We start from the raw sequence: 20,101 nt of genomic DNA on the forward strand, positions 1-20,101 counted from the left end.
ATGTAACCGTCCAATCACAGGGAAGATAATATTCTAATGACGTGGTGATGGAGACGACGAACAAGAATATGGCAACAAAAAATAATACAAGACAACAAATTAAGTTATTTACAATAAATATTTCATAGAGAGATTTATACCACCCCTTGCTTTTCAAGTTATGTGCAAATGGTGCATCTTCGATTGGTTTCTAATTTCTTCTGCATTCTCATTCTGTCATCTTATCATTTGTAAATTCCAAATTCATTGGTCTTAGAGAAAAAAAATAGTGAAATCAGCTTTTACTCTGTTTTCACAATTAGATGAAAAGTTTTACAAATGTGAAAAGGGGTCTTCAACAGTCTTTAGGCTCTCAATAATAATCTAACGTTAGTCCAAGTTTGACCAGTCTAAGTACAGTAGATTGTGATCTAGACCATCTTTGGTGGTGTGTGTATAGAGGAAAAAACAGTGAAATCAGCCTTTACTCAACCTACGAAATGGGCAAGATCCACAATCATGCTATGTCAAGTACTTTAATACATTTATGTCAAAGTATTTAGTAGTTAGTAGATGTTGAATTTGAATAGCAAACTAATATCAATCAAATATCATGCTATCTTCGCGGTTCATTGGGTTGGCATGGATGTACACATTTGCAGGACGGTCCGGGCCGTTGGATGATAGCGCTCAGTTGCTGGAGAACGTTTGCCTTTGTTTGAACCATTTAAAAGTTTATTGTTTACGGGATTTGTGTGGAATAAGTAGGTGCAAATACTTTAAATCGGCGTTTTTATCGTTAAACCGTACTTTGAATTGGCTATTTTTTTACGGAATGCCCGTGTCTAACAAAATCACTGTGAGAGAGCAGGTAAACGTGTTTAGTTAAGCTAGCTAACGTTAGCTAACGGTGATACGTCTCACCAACTGAATAAGTAACAGCAATAGTTAACCTTAAGTAAGGTAACAGTGTTGTACATTGTGCTACTGTAGCTAACCATGACTCCTCCTTTGGTTGTTATTTGTTTTCACACAGGGAAATGCTCAATCTCAAAAGGCACCTGGCGCAAAGGCTACCAAAGCTGCAAGTAAGGAAAAGGTAGGAGTCATAAAACTGGGACAGAGTAGCCACAATAATGCTAAACAGATTTGACATCTAACAAGCAGATGCAGAAGTGCAGAAAGGAGAACTGACCTGTCAGAAACGTAGGCCTATGTCCTATCACAACATGATGTCATACAATTTTCTGTGGAACCTTATTTTTTTACAGGATGAGGAGGATGGGGTGGAGCAGGGCGATGGATGGTATGAAAGGACACATATTAAGCCTGCAGACCAGCTGGAGCTCACTGAGGCGTTAAGACAAGGACAGAGGGGTCCTGATTGCAGGAGTTCAAGACAGGCGCATGGGCCTGTGTTGAGGGAATTGGCTCAGACTTCGCAGTCACTGCTTTATTTAATTTTCTAACTAAAATTGCCCTTGCTATCTTTCTTACTAATTGTCCTTGCAATCCTTGCAGGGTTACTCCAACAGAAGATAATAATACACACATGGTTCCATAGCCAATTAAATAAACTGAACATTCATGAGCCACCCTAATTTGTTCAGGTTCTGAACTCTTAACACTTCTGCTAAATGATTCAGGCTTGTCTAATCCTTATTGATATGCTCTTGCCTTTTTTTGACATCACCAGGAGCTGAAAGAGGAATTCACAAGGATCCTGACTGCAAACAACCCACATGCCCCCCAGAATATTGTCCGCTACAGCTTCAAGGTAAGGAAGTTTCCAGGCCTGTAACTTCACAACTTTGACTATGAATGATGGGAAGTAAGGATAGGGTCATTGTAATACCGAAGCAACAGATCCAGTTCAGGTAGATTGTTTAAAGAGAAAGTCAGATGTTCTTGCTTCAGTGTCAGTCCATCCCATTTAAACATGACAGTGACTCTGATGAGGCCCGTAGACAGAGGGCCAAGCATGGTCTCCCTGAGGGTAGTTACTGTAACATGCTACAATAATATACTCTGTCTATACTAGATTTATAGTACGTTTATAGAGTATAGTAACAGTGTTTGTTAGAGACATCCAAGCCAGAAATGTGTCATATTCCTAAATGACTGCAGACAGCGTTCCAGAATCTGGTTTCATAATGGTTAATATGGTTCTTCCTTATGGTGTAGTATATAATTGGTGCCACAAGGAGGCACTATCAGCATGCGCCATGAAGTACAAGAACTGTAGAACGTGTCAAAGAAATCACTTAAAAAAATGATTTTATCTGCACTTTCCTCACAGTCAAATTATGTTTTTGATATTGTTTCCAGAGAAAGTAGCAGCCGATGTTGGAGCAGAGCCTGATGAGGAGGAAACCAGAGACCCCGGTAATAAATATCTTGATAAACCATAACTTTGTTGCACTAACATTAGAGCAATGTTATGCATAGGGCAGGGGTTTATTGTAAAGTGCACAAGCTCAAGGTTGACCTGTTTTTTACTGTTCATTGTAAGAACATATCACAGAGCCCTTTCTCACACTGTCAATGAGTCAGAGTGTGACTTGAGCTACCAAATTTCCCTTTTTGGAAATTTGTTTTTGGTGGTGTTTGGCAGTACCTCTGTTGGTTTTCCACAGGCTACACTTAGAGAGGATGGAGGGGAAGTGGAGGAGGCTGGAGAAGAGGACAGGCCGGACAGCGCTGCCTCCAAGACTGACAAGAAGGAGCAGAAAGTTCACCTCCAATATGAGCCGACCTCATATTGGAAGAGCATCACCTCTTACATGATAAAACACACTTTTTACAGATACAAAAGAGAACTTTTAATATTGATTTGCATAGAAAATGTAACTCTAGTGTGTATATAATTGGGCTTTGGCGAGTTATCATAGCCTAGTACCACAAGATTTTCAGTGGGCAGATGTCTTTAATTTACCTCTAGGAGAGAAGCTGCCAGACTGAACGTCCTCAACGCTGCACCTTCTCTGCCAATGCCAATCAGGTAGTAGCACATTCTTCTCTGACCTGTTTCAAAGGAATGTTTAGGCCAGGCCCATTGTCACATTGTTGCACATCAGTGAATATTTGTGCTCACATGTGTTGACTATGATGACCCCACTTCTGTCTGTGCAGTGGGTGATCTACGATGCGTACGTGGAGGAGCTGCAGAAGCAAGAGAAGAATAAGGAAAAGCAGAAAGCCATACCATCGAAGAAGGATGACGACAAAAGCAAGAAGAAGATGATGCTAATGGAGCCTCAGGTAAAGCCTACTTCCCTGGCCCCCTTTACGTCTGGCATCAACATGCATCTCAAATTCAGACAGTGTCTAGATCTGATTTAGCTGGCTTACATTGACATCTGTTATTATTGTGTCCCTGGTATATGCATTGAAATTGGGAAGGATTTCTCTTTTTCCACTGATTGATGTGCTTGTCACTTCCTCATAATATTTACATGCTTTATAATTGGTAGTAAACACCTCATCTCACTTGTTCCCCCTCCACGTGTCTGACATTCCATTGTTTTTACAAGTATGTTACTCTCCAAGCTGCCTGCCACCTCTTTGATTTGCGTGTGCTTCTTGGTTAGACCTGCACACAAGAGCTTATTTCCATTCATATAGTTGCTATATATGGATTTGAGACACATTTCATTTACACTTCATTGTTTATGGGGCCAAAAGATCTTCAATGCAAATAATCTGATTACCTAGGACACATGATAATGATACATCCATCTGAAATAGTTTCCACTCCTGTTTCCTCTATAGAGCGTTGACATCACCAAAGTGGTGATGACATAGCACATGGTATGGTTTTCTTGTAAACACGTCAAGTGGCAGTATGATGAACTGCAATCCCATTTGTTACTCCTTGTCTTGTCTTGTCTTGCCTTGTCTTGTCTTGTCTTGTCTTGTCTTGTCTTCTCTTCTCTTCTCTTCTCTTCTCTTCTCAGAATTCAAGTACTTTGAGGATGCCTCTGATGAGTTCAGGGAGCAGGAGGGCACCCTTCTCCCCTTGTGGAAGTCCCGATATGACAAAGCCAAAAGACTGTTTGTCACTGCCCTCTGCTGGTAAGTCTGCCAGCCTTACATTGATATTTAGCAGGATGCTGGGGTGAAAATTATAGCTGCTACTACTGTACATTAGCTGTATTAATAACAACGTCAATGTTTATACAACTGATACACATTGACTGGGAATGAATACCAGTAGAGAGGACAAGGGATTGATGGGGCTCTTGTCATCAACAGGAATAAGAAATACCCAGATCTGTTTGCTGTGGGAATGGGATCATGTAAGTACACAGGATTGATTGCAGGATTGATAACTGAGCAGTCATGCAAACCCCAATCAAACCTGATTTCTGATGGTCACTGACTCTGAAGCGTATCTGGTATTTGACCTGGTCCTTTTTGCCCACACACTCACACTCTCCGCTCTTCCTCCCCCTCCTAGATGACTTCAGTAAACAGGGGCGTGGCATGCTGGTCTTCTACTCATTGAAGAACTCCGCCGTCCCAGAGTACATCTACCCCACAAATTCTGGTGTCATGCGCCTCGACATCCACGAGGAGCTATCCTACCTGGTGGCGGTAGGCTTCTACGACGGCTGTGTAGCCGTCTACAACTTGATTGAAGAGGGACTGCAGCCTGTCTACAAGAGTACAGCTAAGACTGGCAAGCACACCGACCCCGTCTGGCAGGTGAAGAGGTTGGTTAGGGTGATGGGGGTCCTGTGTGTGTGTGTGTGTGTGTGTGTATGTATGCTTGTGTAGATAGATTGAGGAAGAGTAACAAGGATTCAAGCAAGTGCTGGTGCTGTTGAATTTTGTTTCTCAACTAATTTGCAAATTGATCAGTTCTTAGTCTGTGTTGTTAAGAGTCAGTATTCTCTTTTAAATCACTTCTCCAAACTCACTTTTAGGTAAAAGCCTAATGCTGTGTTGTATGTTTTATTCCTCCTCTTTTATTAATTCTGTTTTACCCTGTTTTGTCCCTTTTGTTTCTCCTGTTTTCCATGTTTTATATATCTTATCTCCTCCTGTCTTATTTGACCTGTTCCTAAGTCCTGTTTTATTTTGTTTTATCTCTCCTCTAGGCCTCCTTTAAACTCTTTTATGACATTTTGCTAGTTTGTTGTTTTTGTTCTTCGATGTCTCTGCTTCAGTGTTGATGTTGATTTTCTGTAAAGCACTTTGTAACGTTGTTTTGAAAAGTGCTATACAAATAAGTTTATTATTATTACTATCATTATTATTATTATTATTATTATTATTATCAGTAGTAGTAGTAGTAGTAGTAGTAGTAGTAGTAGTAGTAGTAGTAGTAGTAGTTAAGTAATGTAAGTGTAATTCAAAATTGCATTGCTCTTTACTGCTCTAAAGATCCAATTCATTTTAAAATATCAAATATCAGAGAGACAGACATCAATCCAGTCTTATCCGAAGCCATGATCCATCATTGTGAGTTTAACAGCATCTGCTTTATTCAGGAAAATATTTTCCTTGTTCTTTTCAGGCAGCTTTGATAGCTGGCAGTGAGGTCCTGGACAAGTAGTATATAAATCAAAGCATGCAGTATAGGGACAGTAAAGCTGGCAGTGCAAATTACAACCATAAACTTTTTATTTGATGTGCAGTATTTTCTATCACCACTCAATGACCAGTGCTCTATTTAGTTTCTGATGTTCTCATATTTTCTGCCTCTCTGTTTCTCCAGTTTCCTCTCAAATGACTTCTTCTCAATGTGCGCATCACATTGTGCTGTTATATTTCACATTGTTCTGTTATATCTCAGGTGCGCTGGCCGAATGATGACATGGACAACAACCACAACTTCTATTCTGTGTCGTCTGATGGCCGAGTAGTGTCTTGGACCCTGGTCAAGGTTAGCCAAGGATATAGTATATACATTTTTTAAAATTTACTTTTAGTCTTGTAATGATTCTCTCTTTTCTTGTTGATTCTTTACAATGAGGCATGTCAGGTTTTTTTTAGCAGAGTACAAATCAAACAACTGTACAGACTTACTGTTATGTTACTGACATGCTTTTGTGTGTACACTGTGTGTGTGTCTGTTTTCATGTGTTTGTGCATGCATTTGCATGTGTCTGCATCTACAGCTGCATCACAATGTGTCTGTATGCTTACAGAATGAGCTGGTCTTTACCGACATTATCAAACTCTCAATGGATGATGCTGTCTCTGAGGGGCCAGAGGGTGCGCAGCAGCTCAGCATCGGTAGGACTTCACTCACACTGTGTGTCTTCAGGTGCATATGTGTACAAATTTGCATCTGAGTAAGGTTAAGGATGCACTCATACAATTTTCATTGCCATTATTAAAATTTTAACATTCACTAATTCTGAGTACCAAATTACTTGACCATTACTTTTACTAAACAATCAATTTAGAACATTAGTTCATCGGTAGAATCAAAAAACCAGTAGAAAGAAATATTTTTAAAAATGAGACACAAATCATTGGTGCCTGTGAGATACCAGACCTGAGTCAAATAGTATTTGCAAGAGTTTATACCTGGTTGGTAGAGTTATAACCTGGTTGGAGCACCACATGGGTGGGGTTCAGTGCATCAGGACAATTCAGATAGTGTCAGGTAAGTGTCAGGTAAGTTGCTAATCACATAAAAGTATAGTGATTTGGCTTTTAATTATATTTTCCTGTGATTGTCTCAATATTATGGCACTAATTGCATTGCAATATGTGAGAAACACCAACCATCTGATACTCAAAGCAGGTTAAAACAAACACTAAGAATTATTTGCAAAAAACTGTTTGACCCCAGTCCTCATCTAACATCCTTTTACGTGGGAAAAATGCAGAAAACCAAGATGGTTTGTTACATGTGGCCATTAGTATTGGATTTTAGTATTTGGAAATTCTCTGATATAAATACCCTGCTTTAGCCTGGTATTGGCCTGATACGTAATGCCAGTCTCTGTAACAGCTCATTGCTAATTTAAGTGCTTGATGTCTCTTGTCCACAGCTTGTGGTACATCATTTGACTTCCATAAACAGATCGACTATCTCTTCCTAGTTGGCACTGAGGGGAAAATACACAAGGTACGTTACAAGGATTAGTTACCTGCTGAAGTTACCTGCTTGATCAGTCAAAGCTCCAACTAGACAAGGTAGCCATAGACAGACACATACAAAAAATGCATAATGTTCTAATACTCTCATAGCAATGCCCTCTATCCAGTTTTGACCATTCGGTAGGTAAAGCTTTAAAGTCAGTCCAAAACTCTCTTATTTATAGCATATTGCCAAAAGAAAGAAGGCTTTCATTAAAAGTTCACAGTTTGTTTTTTGTTTTTTTGTAAGCTTCTATTCAAAAATGTTGCTGTTTCAGCAAAGCCTAAGCCCTAAAATAAGTTGTCTCTCGGTGCCACCTCTAAATGAGATTAGGATCATCTCGGGGCTCCTTGCTGTTTCCCACTATCTGCTTTGAAAAATGGAAGCTCATTTTGGTTGTGGTGCAGTTCCAGATATCCTGCTGGGCTTGCACTCCAGAGGCATCACAGGCTGGAAAGTTCCCATTAGTAGTGCGTGTGTGTGTGTGTGTCTGTCTGTCTGTCTGTCTGTGTGTGTGTGTGTGTGTGTGTGTGTGTGTGTGTGGCCCCTTGGGAGCCCCTCACACTTGGCATTAAGCGTTTAATGAGTCTCCTTAAGCAGAGCCTCTCTCTGTCCACATCAGACAGCTGGTAGTTTTTGGCTCCCCTCCCATCCTCTCTATGCTCTTCTCCCTCATGTGCTTGTTCTACAATACTGTAGACAGATAGCCACTCCTAAAAGTCTCATTCATGTGCAGTTACTGTGCCCTCATTTTATTGATTTAATAGCGTAAAAATGTTTAAACAGCTCGCTAATTAATGCACACATCATTGAAATGGACCCATCTTTGTAGAATTAAACCTAGTGCTTGAAGTTGGAAGATGGATGTGTCAGAGTTCTTTCCTGGGAGCATGAGCACACATGTACGCACAAATGTAAATGCACACATACACACACACACAGAAACACAGCTGCACACATTGTGTAGGAGGTCGTGACATTGTCGTATTCATAAAGTCTCCAGTGACTGGATGCTCAACTTGTAGGATTTTCTAACCCCATGTTGCACATACTTATTACACTGTAAATTGTAGCCGGATGTGGCAACTACTAGTTAACGCCATTTCTTCTGTTCACACATGATAAGGATAGGAGTTTAGACATGCTTGCTGTTGCTGGGTTGTCAAGGGCTTATTGAAATCCCCAGACCTTGATGACTCGACAAGCTCATTAGTGTCTATTCACTTGTCTTTTGATGTTGTTAGTCTTATCAATGTCACAGTCTCTCTACACAACAGACAAAAATTATCGTCGCTACATTAGGATTCCTAAATTAAAAACGATGAAATGCAGCTCTTTGGAATAGCCTGAGTACCTCACTCATTGGGATTAATTGTAATGAAACACTTTTGAAACACTTTTGATTGCATGCTGTTGGGCTTTGTGTCCAGCAATGTACATCATCAAGAAAGACAAGTGGAAAGAAACCAAGTGGGAATGGAAAAAGACTAAATTGTCCACTTCCTGGGGTGATTGTTTCTGCTTTGATACACATACTGTGCATGCACACACGCACATGCACGCGCACACACACACACATACCTGTGCTTCCTTGAAATGGCCCTCACTTCCCACACAGTCCCCTGCACACACACACACACACACATGCGCAGACACACACAGTCATGCCATATAAACACATACATGTGATGGAACAGTTCTGTCTCTCAGCTCCAGGTTCAGTGACTCAGAAACCCCGGGGGGACAGGTAAAGAATCCCTCAGCTAGCTGCAGGGCTGCTATCTGCTGTCAGTGCCTGGAAATGCAACAACTGTCCCCACAGGGGACAGGGGCAAGCTATTTGGTCCTGGATGGCCCAGCTGATTTATCCCTGCAATCTAACTCTGCTGCAATACTGTTGTTGTTGTTATTCTATCAATGGCAAGCAAACATTAGATTTCTTTTATGGGTACAAGCTCATGTACCCACTACGTAGCCTCAAGAGTTTTAACTGCATTGTATCTTTTTGATATAATGATGACGTTTATGGTTAATAAAATAAATCTACAGTAGGCCTACATAATATTAAATAACTTAGGTCAGGTAAGCAACATTTACAATCCAAGTTCTTCTTGAAAGTTCTGAGACGTTTCAACAATACTACAAGTGTTTCGAATCTTATTTACACCAGGCGCCACCAGCAGCACATTATGGTGGAGTAGTAATGTACAGTTTATAGTTTGTGTTTATAGCATCCCATCGGGCACAAATGGGAACTCTTTGTTGTCTTCCCCCAGTGCTCCAAGGCCTACTCTAGCCAGTTCCTTGAGACCTATGATGCTCACAACATGGCAGTGGATGCTGTCAAGTGGAACCACTTCCACTCCAAGGTCTTCATCTCTTGCAGTGCCGACTGGACCGTCAAGATCTGGGACCACACCATCAAGTAAGACCGCTGAGTGAAAGAGTCGAGGCTCAAACTGTTTATTCATGCCTAGTCAATGTCTTTGTTTTAGCTTTAGCTTTATGTGCTGTATCTTACTATATCATGGCACGTTTTCCATGGAAAACAATTGTTGTGGTTAGTTCCAGTATAGTGTTGATTCCTATACAAATTCCATAATCCATACTATACTGAGTACATCAGGTAACTGCTGCTGTGATCACCATCAAGTAGACAGTCTCTCTTGGACACTGTATTTAAATCATCTTGGTAAGAGATCTTGCCAATGCTGTGTGTATGAATGTCATTGTACATTCAGTTAAGAAGGGACAGGAAAACCATCATGCCCTCAGTCTTTCCATAATGATACAGTAATTCATCTTCATTACCTTCTTATCCTCATCATGGATCTAATATAATTTCCCTGCCATATTTGACTAACCCACTGTGCTTCCCACTCCTTGTCAGCACAAGCAGCTTGACTGAATAATGATTGTAATCATCAAATCATTATGAGAGGCTGGCTTTTCAAGGGTGACCCATAACATCCTATAGACATACTGTATCCAGGAGAGGGCCAGACTGTATCAGACACACCGACCTTTCACAAATATTTTACTGTTCTGTTTAGGATTGTAAAATCACAACGTTTTTCTGTCTCAGATCTAAATTCACAACTAGTTATGTTCTGATTCAGTTATTTTCTACTCAATTTTATACAACGCTGAAATCTATAACTTTGAATATTAGCATCAGGTATGTGAGGGCTGAGGCTGGTACATGCTGTAATTCTCTAGGACAGACTTAGCCAGTCCTGAATGAACAAAATGGCTTGTAGTTAAAGAAGAGTGTGTCTCACATCAGGTCTATTAGTCAGGCAAAAGGTGGCTTCATAAATCTGCACCTCAGCCTCCTCTGTGATAAACTTGTCCCTAATTTATCTGACTCAAGTATTGCATAGGCTATATTTCTCTGGGTTTATCTACTGTGTCATTCAACTCAAAATGACCCTCTCTCGAAATACATTGCGTCTACCCAAGTTACAACTAATTAAAATGGAAAGTTTTGCTTACACACGCACACACACACTCATACATACACACGCTCATTAGTATTCTAAGAAGCTGTGTAGGTGCTGAGTCCCAGCCCCTCGAAACATTCTGTTTCTTCCTCTTGCTCACAGTGGTGTTTCAGAAGTTAATAACTTGAAGACACAGTGTGCGAGGAGCCTTCTGTTTGATCTCCACTCCTCTCTGCCAGGCTGTGATGAGACATTGGTGTCTGGACATTTTGTAACTGATTACCATGGATTCCAGTGTAAAGATGGCCTTACCCCCCTAGGGAGCCTGTAGGGAGAAGTGGCATACCGTATGTAACAATGCCCAGACACACACAGAAGAGTGATTTGAGAAAGTTTTTTTTAGGAGAGGAAATCTCCACAGTGTGATAAAAGATTGTACCAGGCTAGATTCAGTTGCAACTCAAAGTCTCTGTAGCATGACCAGGAACTATTGATTTCATATCCCTCTTTCCATTCACTGGCCAAAAGAGTAATGACAATGGCTTTGGACCAGGGCACAGCTCATCTCATCTCATCCTATACTGTCTATCTATTTTTGCTGTGTACTGCTTTCCAATTGTGTGTGCATCCAAGCTGAAAATTACCACTCATTCGTATGTTCAACTAAGCACCACCACCTCAGTTATACTGAGGATCTCTCTCTAAAGGCTCTATGTATTGAAAAGTTTTCTGTTTGTGAAGGATGTGATAGCATTTTGAAGGCACATACAACCATTTGATGCAGTATAACAAAAAGTGACCGACCTCCTGCTGTTTGATCTTGTGTGCCCATGTTTGTTTACTCCCATGTTCACATTTGACCTGTATGCAGCAGTTGGAGATGTGGCTTGGTCTCCATACTCCTCCACTGTATTTGCTGCTGTCACCTCGGATGGCAAGGTAAGAGCAATTTCAAATCTTTTAACCCCGAGCTTGGCTTAGGAGTTTTAACAGTTTAATAATGTTTGGCCCTCACAACACTCTTGCTCAAGTCCAAGGTACATGATCTGGGCTGGGATTTATCAAGCATCTCAGATTACATGGTTTATCTCAAGTGTTGGCCTTCAATCAGTTTTACTTCGAAATCATGGTTAAAGCAATATTCCACTTACCATCCTTCCACAATATTGTCCCCTAAATGGTATTCTGTTCTCATCTATCAATAAAAATACTATCCGGCATCTGATCTTGGTGAGTAGTTTATATTCTGGTTTTCATGGCGGTCAAGTGCCTAATAACCCCTATGTTAAAACTAAGTGGAATATTCCTTTAAGGGGACTGTCTATGAATCTAGATGAGCACACAGACCTTTAATAACATAGACAATGATGTTTTGGATAAGATAAAAGATAAAACATTACCTCACTAGGTTATTGTCTGTGGAAAGATGTTCCTTAGCCTTGGTATACACCTACTCATGTCAGCCATCCTGAATTGAATCCTTCAGATGAAGAACCACATAAGTCCATTTTAAAGGAATAGTTCACCCAAAAAGGAAAATTCCGTCATTATCCAATCCAAGTCTCCTGAAGCCAACGATCGCACAGTGAGTGGAAAAGGCCGATATTTACGCCATTTTTTATCTCAAATCTTCATGACAGCCAGCTGTTTTTAAAATATGGTTGCGCATGTGTAATCATGTGAATCTCCTCCACTTGGATGTATTCTCACTGGCTCCAAGTGATATGGACTGACTATACAACTGCAAGTAGTTGAAAAAATGGAAATTGATTTTTTTCTGAATGCTTCAAACATTACCATATCACCATACGTAGATTCTGCATATCCCCAGTATACCTATTTATGATTGCATGTAACATTTATCTGACAGAACACAGGAAATGACAAACACCTGTACTCATCTCTACCACCTACCACTGCTAATAATAGCACAGATTCAGCTAAGTAAATCCTCACTGCGTTCATAGGCTAATGCTCAGATTAATGCAGCATAGCCTCAGGCAGTCAAGTTTGTTCAAACCACAATGCTTTGTAACAAAAGCAGGTCGCTGCCAGTTTTGATTGATCCCAGCCGGAAGTAATTTGTAGTCTGGAGGTGCTGTGTTGTTTATCTCCACATATTTTGTTAGCATGGCTGCCAGCTGTCCCCATCTGTTTACCGAGGCAATCAGTCTAGTCTTCTCACCAGTCTGTGCTGTGCTATAAAAAAAAAGTCCAGAGTGTTGTGTCTAACACATTTCCTGCCCAGTGTGCCAAGTGAAGTCGAGTGAGAGTGACAGGGAGGAAATGAGAGCTGAGCGTTTTGAGAGACACCTTATGTGACTGGCTGTCCTGTCCTCTCTCCTCTCCAGTGCTGGGCCTCACCCAGCACAGGCAAAACATAGAGTGTACACACACCACTATCCAAATTATATCACAGCCAAACACTTGATAAGAAATGGAACTGAGGAAGCATCATCAGATTTCTCAACAAATTTAAATAAATCGGAAGTCGCATTTTTAGTATGCAAGGTGCAGATAACTGGCTGTTGTTATAAAGACAGCAGTGTGTTTCACTGCAGATAGCCATCTTTCCCAGAAGTGAAATCAAATCCACAGACTTCACTAGAAAGCATATGAAGTCTTGTGTGTATTGTAATGTATTCTCTGAAACTGGATCAAAACCACTTTTCAGCAGCTATTAAAAAACTCATTAAAAGCTCATCAGTTGGCATACATTTTCACAAGCACAAATATCCTCTCCACTCAAAGCAGCAGGAAGGGCAGAATATTAAATTGGAGTCGATCAAGGTCAATGTGGCTGGCACATTTTTTATTCAGTTTCAGATCACACAGTGTGCTGAAATCAACTCAAACTTTCACTGTCATCCCAATTACCCTTTTATCCTCAGTCTGATTTTTAGACTGCTAAAGCCAAAATAGTTTAGACTATTACAAAGGAGTTTCGGGTTACGCAGCTTAAGTCAAGGACTCAGGTATTAAATCTAGGCATACTGTAATAGCATTAACTGTTCAGGGAAATTTTTTTAAATAAAGTGTTAATGTCACCAATAAGCATGATAGTGATGTTCAGAATTGATTTGATCCATTGCATACCTATCTGTTTCTACATTCACACCAAGGCAAAGCCAAACTCCCCTTGACATTTGGTCACTGTTGGATTTGGACATATTACAGAATAGCGACAAAACTCCTGTGTTGAATGGCGCGGCCGCAGCACTCGATGTTGCTCTGCATAATCTTCCCCAAGATAGCACATTCTTTACAGTACATTTGTCGTTTTCTGTGACTAGTGCCTGATAGAGCGCTGGTGACTCAGCATGAGTTGTGTGCTCCTTGACGTGTATTTACTGTCGATGACGGCCCAGCCTGCTGCTGCCACGCTGCAAAATGTCAGAGACGCAATGGTGTACGTGTGTGTGTGTGTGTGTGTGTTCATCAGGATAATGACTTGACTGGCAGGCTGAGGTGTAAGAATGACAATGAGTTCAGCAGTGCAAACAAATATCTCCCTTAACTCTCTCTGTCTGTCCTCCCCTCTCCATCTGAGCTGACTGTTGAGGAATTAAAGTGTCAGGATGAAATAATGAGAGGTCCAGCCTTATGCCCCAATGATTATTCTCCGAACCCACACAACTCTTCTGTGCAGTTCCTCTTAACATTCTGTACATGGTCTGTCACATAGCCTATTTTTTTTTAGCATACCCGAAATGTGCTCATTTCAGGATGTTCAGATTTTCAGATCCGATACTGATAACCAAGAGCATAAATAAAAAGATCCAGATCATTTTTTGGGGTGGCATGAAAATAAATGTTATTGTATTTGTGACTTAACGTAAGGTTACTGAGACAAATTATTATGATAAAATGCCCTAATGACTGATTTATAGTGATTTGTACTATATTATTATATTGTACAAATATTTGATAGCATATTAATCATAATGTACAAAGCCCAATACAATCTATGGGTGTGTATTCATAGTATTCTGTTACAACACTACATGGCCATCTTGGTAGGAAAATAACAGGTGATTGTAATAAATCAACAGGTGAATACAATCAAATGACAGCCACAGCCAATGGGCTGTGTATATGGTAAAGCACCGTATTGGTAGGAAATGCATGTGACACCATTGAAATACTATGAATAGATGCCAATATAAGGTTCATACCAAAGTTGAGGCAAACATCAATATTATAGGCAGCCATTTCAACACTGTAAAATATCTCTGACCCTAGTGCCTGCGTGAATCATAGATGTAGTTGATGTGCAATCAGTGATGACTAATATTACATTAGAGCTTATCTCTCTGCTGCAAAAGCAGTGGAAATAATGGCTGTAGTGGTGGAGGTTACAGAAAGTCATGTCCTGGTAGAATGCGATGATTGGTTGCAAGCAATGACTGCGATGCTGTGTGTGATGCTGGTGCACACAGACACTGTGAACCCTAGCGGCCCAGCCACAGTCATCTTTCTGGTAAAAGGAGTGGGCTGTGCTTTGGAGTGGGCTCATTTGTTGTCGACAGATTGCCTAAATGCACTTAGGCTGAAAGAAGAATGTCTGTGATGTAGTTCCTTCTGGATGAGATTCCAACGATTTTGTCTTGGGGCTGCCAACTCACACACACACACACACACACACACACAAAGGCACAGAACTGCACACACATTGAATTAGTGGTAACACATTTCCTTGCACCAGATGGTCATGCTTGCATCCCTGCAGAGGCTTGTGCTCCTCTGTTCTCCTCCCCACATCAGAGACAAGACACACAGACACATGAAGTCAAAAGACAGCTAGCAGTGTTACTGAGCTACTGTGATAGCAGATTTAGTCTTCACTTCTCTGGAGACTAATTCTGATTTAAAAACACTGACCCACTGAAGGTGGGTCAGTGTTTTTATTTTATTTTTATTTAAACCTTCAGTCAATGTTGTGGTAGTGCCGCACTCCCATAATGTCAGTTTAGATGCTGGAGGGTCAGACTGTTAAGAAAACGTAGAGAACAACTTAAAAAAAAACATTTGATTCAGTTTTCTCCCCATTTATCACTACTCTGAACCGAATGTACCTAAACCTCCTTTGATCCCTCATCTTTTTCAGGTTCACGTTTTTGACCTAAGCATCAACAAATATGAGGCCATCTGCCAGCCAGTGGTGGCCAAGAAGTCCAAGCTGACTCACATCGAGTTCAATCCTGTCCATCCTGTCTCCAGCCTCAAGCTCTCCCCTAACCTCCGCAAGAAACCCAAGGTGAGTCTGACCCAGTGTCAAAATGTCCTCTATCAGCCTGTGTGTATGGTAAATGACTTGAGTCAAGGCCCGCAAGAAAGAAACCTGTGCCACACAGTTTCACCCAAGGAATGAGGGTGGGCTGCATTTGAGACTCAAACATATGAACTATCTACTAATCTAATCTAACTAATTTTCTGTATCCAATACTTTCAAGGAACATCCTCTTTTTCACAAGTTTTGCTGAGTGTTAATCCTCATCTGCAATCTCTGCACAATACTGCCTATATGAGAGTGCCTCTAAATTGTCCATCTATCATTATTGCTTGAACGGTGAAATAAACCAGATTAAAATTCCCCATTACTTTCGGTATGGGAAAGTGACCTAGAGTGCCTCCAGTAACAGTGTGTAATATTACTTTGGAGACGTAGGCTGTTACCATTTGACTGGTACTGCCCATGCTGTTTTTTCACCCTGCAAAACTTGTCAATGCCATTTTACCTGTAAACATTCTGGATGCATATCTGGCCTTTTGCATTATTCATGCCTGCCACTTGTTGTTCAACATCAGTGCAAGCAGATCTGATTCATCGTTTGCAGAGTTCTGGCCCAGAGCTGAATTCGCTAAATAACAACAGAATGAAGGCCACAGTGTTCTCCCCCTCTTCTCAGCAGCTCATTATCAGCCTCACTCGTCCCTTATCTCTCTCTCTCCCTCTCTCATTTGGCCAGTTAGCAATTAGCAACCAAGGAGTCAAGTGTTCTCTGCAATTGGATAAACTGATTAGAAATGATCACCACTAAGAGAAACAGCAAAAAAATGATTATTTCCCTCTTATACTAGGAAACTTAACTGAGCATCAACTTGAAAGCTTAGATGAATACAGTGTTAGAGGCAGGTTGTGGCTAGCATTCATAGCTATGCAATAAAAATAATCCCACTTTTCTCTGTTCACTCTTGATGAGTCATTGTCCCCTCTGTTGCTACTGATGACAATAGTTAATGAGGTGTGGAGTAATCACAGTGGGCTTACTAAACACAGGGCAAGGGGAAGGGCCACAAACAAAAGAGACCAAATGGCACACTGAGTCACAACACTTTAATCAAGGTCCATTTGGGGTCAGCTCTGCAGCCTCCCTGCTTTTCATTCACGTTGGTACGTTTAACCCAGTAGAAATTCTAACAACTGGACTAATGTAGTAATGTATTGATTTTCAAATCACCCAATTTCTGTGGATTATACCTGTTCGTAGAAGTTTTGAAGTCTGAGGTTTGGAGAAACAAGATTCTACTGAGGTGGATGATGTTTGTGGACTCATCGCTTGGTGGAATCTGGTGTGAATACTGCATGTATCACAATTAAATTAATCCTCAAGTATATTTCAGGTCATTGAAAGTGCACATAATTGTGCTTTAGACACACACTCCAAATGTCTATCGTCTTTGGATCTTAAAGTACTGTGTATCAAGACCTCACGCGTTTCTCCACTGTGCCAGTCCTGTCTGACTAGCTTGATAATTGAAGCTTCAAATTCTTACCACTAGCAGCAAATAAGCCTCACTGCATTTCATCAAAACTCAATGTGTTCATCTCATCTGTTGTTTTCAGTGACATTATTCATTGTTACCCACTAATCACAAGTGGTGGTTGCATCTTTAAAGCAACATTATGTGATATGATGTGATCCATTTATCACTATTGCCTCCCAGAATCAAACTTTTATCATAGCCTTCACATTTGTGTTAATGTTCGGGACAATTCTGGAGCTTGTTGCACAGCTGGGGCATCGGGTATTTTGGGTCTGGTATTTTACTGCTGTGGTATGCATATTAGCAAGAAAAAAAATAGGGCTTTGGTAAAGGGATTAGAACACAGGTTGCAATCTTAGGAGATAGTGACTTGAAGATGGAGTTTTATGGATTTGATCTGTGCTGGTTTGTGCCCAGTCAGCCTTTCTCTGTACTGTGGAGGAGGCCTTATTGAGCCATTCATCATAGCAGAGATATCATGTTGCATCGAGATTTGATGTTGATTTACTTAGTGCATGCAGATGTCTCTCTGGATCAGCTCCCTTACTGTATCCATTTCAAACTTGAAAATAGCCAGCACTCTCAAAAAGTGTAAATGTAAATAGCAGGCGAGTGTTAGCTAAGGACACATTCCAGCGCATTCATCTTTCTGTACTTTGGGGGAGGAGTTAGCAAGTTTCCACAGCAGTGTTGAGGGCTGAAGCAGCCTTTGAACATTAAACAGTGTCTTGATCCATCCCTCCAAAAGGCATGTCCTCACCAAATCTTAAACTGCTTTTTCAGTTACTGAGCCAGTTTGTTGGGTATCCTGATGAAAGTACAGCTAAACACATGCTTTGTGATTGTTGGATAAAGACACAGTTTGCACAATTTTTTGAGAGTGCTAGCTGTTTTCCAGTTTTGGGATTTTTTTGCTTTTTGCACCTCACTATCTTTTTTTGAGCCACTATTTGTTTCCAGCCTCTATTTGTATAAACAATATTATCTAGCTATGGTTAACAACCCACAGTGTCTGCAAAGACACAAGCTTAGCTGTGATTTGAGGTTGAACAGGTCAATTACCTGTTTGCTCTTGAAATAGAAGTCCATAACATATCTTTCTCTACGTAAAACCAAGTTATTTTTACATCATAATATAAACATCAGCTGATTGGACAATTGCATTCATTCGGTGGTACAGGTTGCAATGATTGTTGCCTTTAAAATTCCCAGCAGTCAACTGTGTTATTTCCTGATTAAAATGGTTAAAATAAAGTGAAGCTGTGTTGAGCCTGCAAGATTGTATCAGGCTTATTCAATTAAAGTCAGATTCAGTCTGAGAAAGGCCTGTAACCATAGTGAAGGGGCCTTGATAAGCAGAGGCCTGCTAAATATCCAGACTGAGAGAGACTGAGAATGGACTTCTGCAGCAACACAGGACAAATGTTGAGCCATAATACTGCTCTTCAATGGCTGTGCTTTTCTACAAACAGGAGTATTTAATGTGCCAATAACACGTTACATGTCCATGCCACACACTTTGGAAGATCTCCTCGAATTTGTTCTTCACTATGGTTCAGTTCTGACAATAGCCCTGTTTCTTCAAAGCATGTTTCACAATGTGGTCGGGGGAAAACTATTTATATAATAGAATAATATAGGAACTCTGCTACTACTTACTGGTCTTGCATCCATTTCTATTTCTGCCTGATTGTGTTGCTGTTCTCATGTTGCAGTGTTTACCGCCTGCCTGCTGGGTTTGCGGTCTGCCTCAGTGCTTGATCTGAGCATAAGGTCAAGTGATTTCTGATGTGTGTGTGTGTGTGTGTGTGTGTTGTTTGTATGTGCATGTAGACGAAGAAGGGTGAGGAGCTGCCCAAGGGTCCAGAAGTGGAAGTAGCCAAGATGGAGAAGCTACTGAGTCTGCTGAGGGAACCAGAGCCAGGCGCAGTTTAATGTGACCACCATGGCTACTCTCACCAACACAGCAACATTTATTATACTATTAGTATTCTTATAGTAGTAGAATTCGTGTTCTTATATTCTCACTCATAAAAGTCCCACTCTTTGTTCAGCGTGTGGAGCAGTAATCGGCAGCGTACTATGAACTGTTGACAGAACAATTTATGCAGTTGATTCAATGACAAAACGATGGGTGAATTTTGGATATATTTATTAAAGGTTTTTCCTTCTCTCTCTCTGCCCTGCATAAATTATTCATATTCAATTTATTATGCATTTGTTCATAGTTTTTGATACATATCAGACAATCAACATTACAATTCCAAAGGTTTGGTTGACCTCTTATGCAGGGATTGAATACACCACTTCTGTAAGTTGTTCCAGATAGGAGTAAGTCGGGGGAGAGTTACTGTAAGTCAACAGAGAGGTAAATTGGCCTAATAGATTGACCATTTATGGACCAAACCCAGACGACTTCTCTTGGCCAGCGCACGCAGTCCTGGGCAGCTGTCCAGTGATGAGCTAGGAGCCTTTTAATATCCCATCTACAGGGAGAACTTTGATTTGAGTCACTGTGGTTCCCATCTTTATTCTGCCTGTCTCTCCATTCCTTTCTCTCTCTTAATGATCATGTCCTTCACTAAAGTGGCACCCTGTGCTCTGTTGTTCAACTGGCATCAAACGCTGCCACAGTGTCCTGGGCTCCCTCTCTCTCTCTCTGCTAGAGAGAGCTCCGCTGCCTTTGATGTCCCACCACGTACACATGCAGCACTCTCTCCCTTAACTGTGATTCATTACCTCATCTCCCCTGGTTTAGCTAGAGGGAATGCTTAATCACATCTTTTCTTATAGACACAATATAACTAATGAC

At 40.8% G+C, this 20,101-nt stretch overlaps 1 protein-coding gene across 1 annotated transcript; it reads left to right on the forward strand.

Annotated features, from left to right (window-relative positions):
• Window positions 1–814: 814 nt before the first annotated feature.
• LOC139926958 (dynein intermediate chain 2, ciliary-like) lies at window positions 815–19,322 on the forward strand. Its single transcript, XM_078283608.1, has 16 exons — window positions 815–850; window positions 1,676–1,756; window positions 2,616–2,711; window positions 2,921–2,980; window positions 3,112–3,284; window positions 3,770–3,789; window positions 3,936–4,053; window positions 4,234–4,277; window positions 4,439–4,686; window positions 5,780–5,869; window positions 6,135–6,222; window positions 6,990–7,066; window positions 9,355–9,503; window positions 11,361–11,460; window positions 15,629–15,778; window positions 19,123–19,322. The coding sequence occupies exons 1-16, from the start codon at window positions 815–817 to the stop codon at window positions 19,222–19,224; spliced, it is 1,632 nt and encodes a 543-aa protein (XP_078139734.1). The 3' UTR covers window positions 19,225–19,322.
• Window positions 19,323–20,101: the final 779 nt, after the last annotated feature.

This window comes from Centroberyx gerrardi, chromosome 5, assembly GCF_048128805.1.
Source record: "Centroberyx gerrardi isolate f3 chromosome 5, fCenGer3.hap1.cur.20231027, whole genome shotgun sequence".
Classification (NCBI taxonomy): domain Eukaryota; kingdom Metazoa; phylum Chordata; class Actinopteri; order Beryciformes; family Berycidae; genus Centroberyx; species Centroberyx gerrardi.

Excerpts from the sequence above, each read along its gene's own strand:
- LOC139926958 (XM_078283608.1), top strand. The coding sequence starts at position 815 with ATGCCCGTGTCTAACAAAATCACTGTGAGAGAGCAG. Across the intron at positions 2,712-2,920 it reads CTGACAAGAAGGAGCAGAAA|GAGAGAAGCTGCCAGACTGA; the intron begins GTTCACCTCCAA and ends ATTTACCTCTAG. Across the intron at positions 6,223-6,989 it reads TGCGCAGCAGCTCAGCATCG|CTTGTGGTACATCATTTGAC; the intron begins GTAGGACTTCAC and ends TCTTGTCCACAG.